The sequence below is a fragment of the Chelonoidis abingdonii genome, chromosome 9 (genome assembly GCF_003597395.2).
Source record: "Chelonoidis abingdonii isolate Lonesome George chromosome 9, CheloAbing_2.0, whole genome shotgun sequence".
Lineage (NCBI taxonomy): Eukaryota > Metazoa > Chordata > Testudines > Testudinidae > Chelonoidis > Chelonoidis abingdonii.
This window is the reverse complement of record NC_133777.1, coordinates 3484675-3495984: the sequence shown is the minus strand read 5'-3', so window position 1 is coordinate 3495984 and position 11310 is coordinate 3484675. Positions and strand designations below refer to the sequence as shown.

General features: G+C 46.0%; 1 protein-coding gene across 1 annotated transcript in view; it reads left to right on the top strand.

The window, feature by feature from the left end:
* The first annotated feature begins 5382 nt into the window (after positions 1 to 5382).
* SYNGR3 (synaptogyrin 3) overlaps positions 5383 to 11310 on the top strand; it is a 37973-nt gene continuing 32045 nt past the window's right edge. Inside the window, exon 1 of the mRNA XM_032762775.2 lies at positions 5383 to 5641. Coding sequence (XP_032618666.1) covers positions 5543 to 5641 — 99 coding nt within the window. The 5' untranslated portion in view covers positions 5383 to 5542. The remainder of the gene's footprint in view (positions 5642 to 11310) is intronic.

Genomic DNA, 11310 nt, shown 5'->3' with positions numbered 1-11310 from the left:
AAAACGTCTGTTAGTCTATAAGGTGCCACAGGATTCTCTGCTGCTTTTACAGATCCAGACTAACACGGCTACCCCTCTGATACTTAACAATAGTTTAGTTATATATTATAGACTTATAGAAAGAGACCTTCTAAAAACATTACAATGGCACATTACTGGCACGCAAAACCTTACATTAGAGTGAATATATGAAGACTCAGCACAGCACTTCTGAAAGGTTGCCGACCCCTGGCCTAGAGGATCCTGCCAAAATTATGGCTCCATTGTGCTGGGCACTGTAGAAATACATAGTAATAGACTATTCCTGACCCAAAACACTTGTAATCTAAATAGACAAGACAGAGTGTGGAGGGGAAATAGGGTGACCAGCCAGCAAGTGTGAAAAATCGGGACGGGGGTGGGGGGTAATAGAAGCCTATATAAGAAAAAGACCCCAAAATCGGGACATCTAGTCACCCTAGGGGGAAATGCGGTACAGCAGTGAAATGACTTGCCCAAGGTTACACAGAGCCAGGAACAATGACCACATCTCCTGACTCGCATGGACCAAGCTGCCTCTCTGCACAATGAATCCTGCCACATTTTAGTGTCATCCATTGTTCTGAGAAAGCATCTGTTCACAGCCTTGTCTTATGCAAAGAGGTTATTGCTGTGTCTGTGGAACTCTGATCATACAGCAACAGTTAGAACAGAGACCGCCAAGGTGAAGATGCATCCTTAGAAAGATTAATTTATAATATACAGGTACAAAGTTAACGATCCGGGCACAGTGTCATTCGGGGGAATTTTGGTTCATGTTGAGAGCTACTCTAGTATTGATCTTACCCATTCATGACCACTTGCATGACTACACTGAGGGTAGCGGTTCATACACAAAGAGCTACGTTGTGTGAACATATAAGTTGCTAACAAATGTAAAACAGCAAAATCAGGAACAGTTACCTCACCAGAAAGCAACCTCCAGGCAGAGATCTCACAGCTCCCTAGTCTAGCTCCAAACAAAAACTGCAACCTTACCTCTGACCTACATCCATGAATATGTCTCTTAAGCCATCAGCACAGCACTAAATAGAAATATAATCAGATTCACCACTCACTTTAGTATTCTCTAATTAATGGCTAACTAAATGGATTGATTTTCCTGTCCTCAGTGGAGAGTGTGAAAAGTATGTGATCTCTGGTACAGATAAATAAAGGAATGGGTACTTTGCACAGTGTCCAAAGAAGGGTAGCTTCTGCTACATGCACACACCCATAAACACATTGTCACAGTATATACTCACTCCTGAGTTGACTCCTCATGGCTGCATCTGGGGAATCAGCTCTCATCAGGTCTGGCGTCTCCTTCCGTCATTCACTCACCCCGCAGCCTCTCTCTCCTCAGGACTCAGCCCTCCAGCTACGTCATTATACAGCCCCCACCCCCACCCTTCCAGGGTATCAAAGTCTCTCTGGACCAGCTGTCTGGTTAGCATCTCCCACAATCCTGTACCACTTCTCAGTGACTGGTAGAGGAACTTAGGCCTGCCCACTATTCCAAGTTCCAGCCCTGGGACCTTAAAATCAGCAGTCAATGTCTGCACAATCTCTAACCTTGCTGCTCTTTCCCTGGGCTGCTTCCTAGTCCACCTCCTACAGGCTTTCTTCTCCACCCTTCTGGGTAAACCCTTCCCTCAGGGCCAGGAACCAAGGACTTCTCTCCCCCACATCCTGGGTTCTGTCTTTTCCCTCTCTAAACCCAGAGAGTAACTATCAGCTTCTACACTGCAGCCCCTTTCTTCTACAGACTTCCTGGCTTTAGACCTTAGCCAGCTTGTCTCCCAGAGGGGCTTTATCAACCAGCAGTCATTTTCAGTTAAGCCAGACTCTCCACCAGGCGCAGCCAGTAAGGTTAATTGGTCCTAGCTGCACCAGCCTAACCCTTCAGGGTTAGTGTGGGGTGAACAGCCTGGCACACACATACATACAACACATACCATAAACACATGTACAATACATCACAAACACATAACACATCCCGTAAACACAGAGGAGATGCCTACACTGCAGTTAGACACCCGCAGCTGGCCTGTGCCAGCTGACTAGGGCTCAGGCTAAGGGACTGAGCCCAAACATCTACACCACAATTAAACATCCCTAGTCCCAGCCCTGTGATCCCAAGTCAGTTTTCATACATACCCATCCATACAACCCATATATCCTCAACTATTTTTAAAAAGGCAACACATTCTACATGTAACCCATAAAAGCCACCAGTGGCTGGGGGGGAAGGTTGTGACTTTGGTTTGCTGTTGGGTTGAGCAGTGGTGTCGGGAGTATTGGGATTGCGTGCTGGGAGGAACATTTTGTATGTCTGAGATTTCTGTTTGGAGTTTATTTGCTGATGCCTTAACTGTTCATTCCTCTGTTCTGAATGCTTGTGTGGATGGTATTAGCCATAGGCCAGCAACCTTCATCATCGCTCAGTGTGTGGAGTTTTGATTGTGAATTTCCTTGTTTTCTCATTGCACATAGTAAGTTCTGTGGTGACAGATAGGGGCAAAGGGAGAAAGGCAGTGTAACGATAATACTGGTAATAACCTCCACGTTTCTGCATAACTAGCAGTGTGTACAATGTAGCTCCCACCTGCCTGGCTGTTATCAACAACTTTCACTACAGAGTTGAAAGCAACCTTAACTATGGACCTGTTGACGCACCTCCACAATCTCACATTGTCCTGCCTGGTGCCTAGGCTCGAACCCTCAGATGGTTTTTATTTTGAGTGTTTTTACTTCTAGTGCACAATTCTTAGGTACGTTTTCTGATTGACTGCTGAGTCACCACCTCTCAGGTGTCAATTAAAAGGAGTATTTAGGTCTATGCCTTCACATTTGAATCTGTGTGCGTATGTTACACACGTTATTGGTTACGCACATCAGACAATAAAGGGTTTTATTTTACAAATAGCACCAGTGTGTGGGCGTGGTGGGGTTAGGCAGAGAGGAAAAACTTTGGCTTTTCAATGGTACATTGTAGTCAGGTATGCTACAGTAAGGATTGTACTGAGACTCACCAGTTCAACTCACATAGGCTCAGTCCTGTAAAGTGCTGAGTGTTGTCAATTCCCACTGAAGTCAGCTGCAATTTTTGACCACGACCAATCTGGTCAGTGTCCTAGAAACAAAAGGCTCAAGAATACCCGACAAATCTTTCTGAGCTGTCTTCTTCTTCCCCCCTTTGAGCCTTTACCACTCACTCTGGATCTTCGCCTTTTACTTCTTGAGGTCTCTATGGACCTGATCCTTTCCCCACTTAAGTCAATGGGAGTTTGCCCATGACTCCAAATGAAGCAGGATCAGGCCCTACACACATAAATGTCTCTGGGTTTATTGTTTAGGGATGGGGATTTTCAAAAGCACCCAAGTGATTTAGGAGCACAAATCACATGACAGCTTTGTGTGCCTAAGTCACTTGGGCCCCATTTGAACATCCCCCCATGGTGGCACTGAAAATAAATACTCTGCTAGCCCAGTCTCCAGCTCTGACACCTTTAGACAGCTTGTTGAATATTTTGCACCAGTACAGTGAGCCATACAGCTGAAGCACAGGCACTATGTGCTAGCCCAGCATTCCCTTAATAGCCGTTTATTTTTTACATAGTAAGATGTGATTTTTACTGAGCTGGTGACATTGAGGAATGAAAGACTGAGTCCTACCCTTTCTGCTGGGTGTCAAAAATAGATCTGGAGAGACGATGACTCACCTGTAATCGAGAAAAAGTGAATGGCATCAGAATGAGATTTAAAAGTTAAATCTTTCTGACTGCATCTGCCAGAAGGAGGATATTGACCAACCCAAAGGCCCAGGCTGGTTTGGTGGGGATAGCATAGAACATGGGTAGTGCTTTGCACTATTATAGCATTTTGTACCCAAGGATCTCAAAGCAGATCACACATACAAGCACCATGTGAGGTAGGTCAGTAATATTATCCACCTTTCACTGATGGGGAAATTGAGGTACAGAGAGGTGATGTGGATTGCCCAGGATCAGACAATGAGTCAGGAACAGAACCCAAGAGTTCCTGACCATACACCTATTCAGGTCAAAAGTGCAGGTGGATTCCTCTCTTCTGCTGCTTCTGGCCTGAGCCAAAGGATGATGTCAGAGTTGTCATGGCATCAGTATCTATGGAACCAAAATCATCATCATCGTGTAAGAAAAACTAAATAAGGACATGATCCTGCCAAGGGGAAACTCCCTTTGGAATCAGTGGGGTTTTCCCTCCACAGGACCTGTACCTGATTTCTTTTTTCTTCTTCATCCATTAGTGGGGGTGGTGGGGGGCAGACCAGAGGGGAGAGGAATAGCAGGGGGAAGGGGAAGAAACGGCTCCAGCCTAATAGAGTCTGTGGCTGGCAAAAGGCAGTTTCTTATTTCCTGCAGAAGGAAAACACAAGCTACAGCCCAGCTGCCATTCACTTCCTATTTTTAGGTCAAATAACAGGTATATAGCAGTTTAGTGACTAGAAGCTATCCCTGCGGCGTGGAGGAGGAGTTCCACTGACCCAAGAGCCAGTAAATGCACCTGAAAATGCACCTAGCTTAGCTATCAGTCACACTAGTCCATGCCTGACACTGGGACCCTTTTCTGCTTTGCATCTGCTCCCCTTAGATATAACCAAGGGTCCCAGCCTCTTTTGTTGGAGCCTTTCACCTCTTGGGATGGGAGGGAGGATGGGGAATGCCCTCTCCCAGCACAGGCTCTGTCATTGCTCCTCACATACATCTTTCCAGCTCACCAACAACTGCACTGGGGTGGCTCTGTGGGAGGCTCTTGTCTCTGAGCTGCTTGACAGGGCAGAGAACAGAAGCTTGGTCTAGTGGGCTTCTGGTATAACTGCAGTTTTGCATGTGTGGGCCACTGTGGGAAGAGGGTGAGAAGGTGGGGTAGCTTTGAAGAAATCAGGAAGCACATCTGCAGAGGGATGGGGGTGCGTGGGTGGGGGGGTGCTGTTTTTCCCACCTGCATTGCTGCCCTGTTTTGCCTGGTGCACCTCCTGGACTAGCCCCATCAAGGCCGTAGCCCCATTGCAAGAAGGGAGGCAGATAAACAGCAGGCTATTTGCAGGGCATGCAGCCTGAAGCACCCAGTTAACAAACAGAAATCCATGCAACGAGCAAAGCTGGAGATGGTGCAATAAGGAAATACAGGTGGGAATAAAAATCGAAACGGATCCGGGTGCAACGACGAAGAGAAGGCTGCACCTTTATGTCCACCCAGACTCCCCCGTCCGCCCTCCATGGTACCGCCCACTCCCTAACGCACGCACGACACCGGGCGAGCCCATACGGCAAGGAACGGGGGTGAGTGGCAGAGAGGCAGGCTCTGGCTGCACCAGCCGCGGCAAGGTCTGTGCGCGAGACACAGGCACCCGGGCAGGCGGTGGCACGAGCCTCCCCCACTCCCTGCTCGCACGCGCCGGCTGGGTCTCTGCTGCACAGCCAGGAGCCGGAGCGGCAAGGAGGCGACGCTCAAGCAAGCGGACCAGCGCCTGCGAAAGATGGAAGGAGCCTCCTTTGGAGCGGGCAGGGCAGGGGGGGCCGTTGACCCTGTGGATTTCCTCAAGCAGCCTCAGACCATTCTCAGGATAGTGGCCTGGGTAAGGCAGAGCGTCGTCATTTTAAATGGTCATTTATTTATTTTGCCCTGTGGAGACATTGCTCCCTTCATTCTCTGGCACCCTCCAGTCTTGCAAGATCGTAATGCAAAAAGGGGCTGCTGGAGTGTTAATAGGAAATATCTTGCATGCATGGCTTTGCTTTTTCTTTTAATTTTTGGTGGCCCAGGCTGTTTGAATTATTTTATTTCTTTATTTTTAGCTAAGCAAGAGGGAGGGGAAGTGGGCACAGCGATCAGGAAGGGTGCGAGGGGGAAACGGCTAACCATTTTTTTCTGAGCAGGTTGTGCTGTCATTCCTCCCGAAACCTCAGTCAAAGTAAGAGGAGAAATAGTCACAAATGCTGATTTTTGTATTATTGTTACAGTATTTGGAGAGTGGAAAGATCCCTGCTGTTTGCTCAGGGAAGTGGAAGTCTCTGCATTCTCTCTGTAAAAAGGAGGGTATTTTTAGGGATTTATTTTGCAACTGTAGATGGGTCATTTTTCATGGTCTCTGTCTTTTCTGATGCTTAAACGAATGGTAGGATGATGAGGAAAAGCCTGCAGAAATCGGTGGTCAGAAGACATTTTTCTTCTATACTTCATCATCTTTCCTTACCTAGATTCCTATGTTAATACAAAATGATATAATGGTTTGCTGGCAGGCTAGTTTTTATTTTAAATTCCTATTGCCTTGCCAAAAGCACCAGACTGAATACGTTCTCCGGACGCCTGCTTTCGGGTGGCTTTGGTCGTTGGTGTTCCATGGGCAGCAATGTGGAAAGCTACGTAAGGAGCTTTGCTTAAATCGATTATGCCAGGAGGTACAAGGGTTAAGGCCGACGCTCCACCCGTAACTTGCCTAATTGTGCTTAGGTTTTAGGTGCTGAGACCTGCAAGCCTGTGCTGATGGCACTTCGGTGAATTGGGTGCCTCAGGCCTTCTCCTAAAAGACCTTAGCCAAAAGCCCACATCACAATAAGCACCTCTAATGCGGTCCCCTTGATGGGAGCGTCAGCAGAGAGGCCAGAGGTTGAGATGGTGGTGGACCCCTTTTCCTGATTTAGAGGCAAGGAGGGTCCTTCTAGGTTCAGGGTGAGGTTCAGTGGGGTATAGGGGAAGCTTGCACTGCCGTTGACCTGGCTCTACCTGTCTTGTGGAAGGAGGCCTTCAGTGTCCAGAGCAGTCAATGTGTTACCTTTCCATAAGCACATGAGTAACACCATTGAAGTGACATGCTTAAGGGCTTTGCTGGGTCAGAGCCGTAACCCATTCTCCAGTGCTTTGAGAAAGCATCTGAATGTGATACTGTGTGGACGAAAATGGAGGCCGATTGCCGGCACAAAATATCAAGGCCAGTTGTAGATCGGTTCTTTTGCACATGATTGACACAGGGCGTGGCAGCGACATCTTCATAGATGCTTATGACGCGTCACCTGGATCCAGCATGGAAGACTTGGGTACTACGGTTGGGAAACAGGAATAGAATACAGAATATGGCATTAAAAAACAGCTCAGAAAAAATTTCCTCACATGTCCAGTGGCTGATTGATCAAACAGGAATCTTCGGGAAATTTTAAACCACAAGGGATCTGTCCCAAAGTGAGAAAGAAGGGCCTGAAACTGCTAGCACTTACATATCAGATTAATTCTAAGCATGTGAGTCTCCCTATTTACTTTGAATCTACTCATGTGCTTAAATTTAAGCCCAAGCATAAGTTGTTTGCAGGGTCAAGGGCCTGATCCAAAGCCCATTGAAGTCAAAGAGCATCTTTCAGCTCACTTCAGGGGCTTTGGATGAAGCTCCAAACACCTGCACGAGTTAATTGAAAAATGCTGCAGGCCACGTTTTCCAAATATAGGCCCTGATTCTGCAAGCTGATCTCTGCAGGGAACCTTGCACCTACACGGGTCAGCTTGCAGGCTCGGGGCAACGGCTGGTACACATTTGGGTCTTGCTCGCAGTGGCCAGCTGAAGTGTGCTTCAATCAGATCAGCTTGAACTGGCTTAAAGCCGTGTTTCAGTCAACAAGACTCCTGTGTAGATGGACACACTTCCTTATGGCCTCGCGTGTCCTGATGAGTTAGCCCGCTGCATTTGTTGGGTCAGGTTTCCTCCTGAACACCTGTCCACGTGTGTGTGGGCAGCCCTCAAATTCTGTAACATTATTGCATCCTACAGCCTCAAGAAAAGCACATTCACTGTACCTCACATTTTAAAACATTGTTTGCAGACTTTGTAAGCCCAGGCATTGCATGAAGGGTACATTGTGAAGACAAAAGGCAGTTCTTGCCTGCAAGCTCATTTCAGCAGTTTTTGCTGGAGTCGTACCCCAGATTCCTGGATTTGGGGTATGAAATGCAGCTATTCTGGCATAGAATATTGTGATTATTTATTATTTCCACTGCAGTAGCACTTAGGACCCCCAATCATGGGCCAGGACCCCGCGGTGTGCTAGGTGCTGTAGGAACCCAGATCCAAAAGACTGTCCTTGCCCCCAAAGGACTTGTAATCGAAGTAAGAGGAAGAGCGGAGCTTATCTGTTGTTTACTGGAGGTGATTCCTTCTCTTTATACCCCTTAAAACACGTGTTCCTGTATATTTTTAAGCATGCAGTTAAAGTAATTGGACCACTCCCCCATGATTCAGTCCCTTCCAACTGCACAGCCCAGTCTCCTCCAGTGTGGAATTGCCCTGACACCAAATGTTCGGCTATCAGATGCAGTATGGCTTGTTGGATGTTTGGGGCACAGAGGGGAACAGGAGAGTCATTATACTGTTCAGCCAATAGTCGAGCCCAGTTCTGCTTGTGTCTCTCATCGGAGTAGTTTAATTGAAGTCAGTGGAAGCCTTCTTGGGTGCAGCAGAGCAGTACAAGACCAGTGCATTATGTATGTCCCACTTCAGGCTGCGATCCTCCAGCATTGAAATCAATGGGAGTTTCACTGCTGGTTTCACTGGGAGCAGGCAGGGCCTAACTCCTTCAGTGGGATTCTGGCAGTATAGAGTTACACATGGGCTGCAGGACTGAGCCCTTCGTCTGACATTTGAGGGCCTTACTGATGACTGTTGACCAGCTCAGAAATCCCCAGTGAAGTTTACAGTTCCAGATAGAATGAAAATGATTTCTTTAAATATACTATAGCATTAATTTCTGAAGAACAAAAGGCTCCTGGCATATGCAGAACTTTCTGGCTGTCATAACTGGAAAGCCCCATGAAACCGTTCCTCATTTATCTCTTCACTCACAGCTGATGCAGCTTGTGAGTCAAGATATGATAACACTTGTTTTTCATGGAGTGAAACAAACTTGGTAGTAAAGGAGTTCATGCAGTCACCCACTCCTTTCCTTTACATCTGTCCTATTATTAACATATACATTTTTAAATTGTTGTATAGTCGAAAATGAGACACCTTCAATTTAATGTAGACATAAATTTATGTTTGTTGTTTAAAATAAGTTTTAACAAACCTAGTCTGAATAGAAAGATTTTGACAAATTCTGTTGAATTTCGGTAAAGGATTTTCCCCCCCTGCCAAGGCTGGAAATACCCAAACACAGTCACACTGCACTAGTGCAAGTGTAGGCTTGGGAGGATTCAATTGTTGTCGGTAAATGTTGGTAAACATTGATTGCACTGTGTGCACACAAACCAGTGCAAAAATATTTCCATCAGTAATAATCAAAATGTACAGTAAGAAAAATGCTGCTTGAGAAGTTCTTAGAATTTGATTTAAGGTAGTTTACTTTGTGTATTTTGACATATGATACTGGCAGTTTATGTTTTAATTGTTATAAAGCTTTAACCTTCTGAATCTGTGTCTACTGCCTTTAAATAATCACTCTGACCCCGCCCCATTCTCTGATTCTGCATAATTTCCTGCAGCTGTGAAAATTTAAATAAATAAAAATCTACAAAAAAGCTTAAAAATAAACATCAATGTTATTCACTGAAATGATAAAACAATCTAATTCTGCCTTCTCTATGCACATGTGAACCAGAAAACAAAACTGATCGTAAGTGGAAAATGAAACTGATTGGCCTGTGAAATGTGAAAACAGAAATAGTCTAAATGGGGAAAAAAAAATATAATTTATGAAATTCTTTAATTATTTATAACCTAAGGTCCTGATATGGCTGCACAGGGCTTCCCAGGGTGCTTTGAATGACCATGCTTACATGGAACCACATAGGTTCACTTGGGCTCCAGGGCCTGTCAGAGTGAATCTCAGTCCAGGGGCAGGGCCTAAGTTGATTAGTAACACAGATAAGGAATTGGATATTTTCAAAAAAGTATTGGCGGGCCAGATGCTCCTCTGGTGTGAATCATAGAGATACCAGGCTGGAAGGGACCTCGAGAGGTCATCGAGTCCAGCCCCTTTCGTTGAGGAAGGCCCGAGTAAACCTAGACCATCCCTGACAGTGATTTATCCAACCTGTGCTTAAAAACTGCTAATGATGGAGGTTCCACAGTAATGCACCATCAACCTCTTTGGATCTGCCCTGTGACTCTTGACAGCTACCCTTAAATAGTTGGTCCCATTTGTTTTTATTCTCTTAATAACAGTTAATTTCTAGTTTATGCTGTCGGGTTCCATATAGAAAGCCTCTCCTTTGCAGTGAATTCACTTGTTTGGGGTTTTCTTGCAACCCTCTCTGCACTGTTGACAGTGAAACCTGTCTTAAGCAACCAGACAGGGGACAGGCCAAAATCAGTTGCTTAACAGAGATGGAGCAGCATTGTAACCGTCTCTCTAGTTTCTGAGAAGTGCCTTTGGGTGGCCTCTTCTGACAGTAGGTTGCCTACGCCTGGTTATAGCAAACCCTCCCTACTTAGTAAAGCAGTTAAGTTTGTGCTGAAGTGCTTTGCTGAACTGTGGCCCTAATGAAGAGATCTCTGTGCTGGTTTCGCTGTGTTAAGGAAAGCTGATGATGCTTTGAATGACAGAAGTTGCTGTCTTTCCCTTTATTCTTAGCTCAAGTCTGTTTTGTTTTGCAAGAAGGAGACTAGGGCCAGAGCTGGCTTCTATTTGTGCTCCTGGTACAAGATGTGTCTAGTAGGAAAAAAAACTCCATGCCTGGTAGTAGAACAGATGGGCAGCAAAACAAGGAGAATACAGTGCCAGCGTTATTCTTACCACTGTACTTTAGCGATCTGCTGGGATGTGCTTTCCACGTCCTCCCTTCCTAGGGAGTATCACGCAGAAATAAATACGGCTTCAGGGTGAGCTGCGGGAGGCCAGGAGTGGAAGGTTTGTTTTGTACAACATTTGGAAACAAAATTGTTCCAAGTGATTCGGGCTGGATCCTGCAAACCTTTCCTCACCCGAGTAAGTCTTGGTCATTCAAAGAGTGCTACTGAAGCTGAGCTGACTGATCACTTGGGGTCATTATCCTCATGGCAAATCTCACAAAGATCCTTGCAGATAGCATGCCACCCAGATCAGCTTCTAGCTAGATCCTTAAGGTGGTCTGGCCGGCCCCATCCTACGAAGGAGTCTGGGCACCTCCTATGAGACAATGACCACAGAGGAGAATCTGGCCCAATTCAGCAAGCTGTTAAATTGCTCCCATTGTCTCCAAGGACACCACTGGCTCCTTACTTTTTAAATCAGAGACAGGGGGAGGGTAAGGATGCTCTGGTGCTTATGGTATTCTACTGCAACT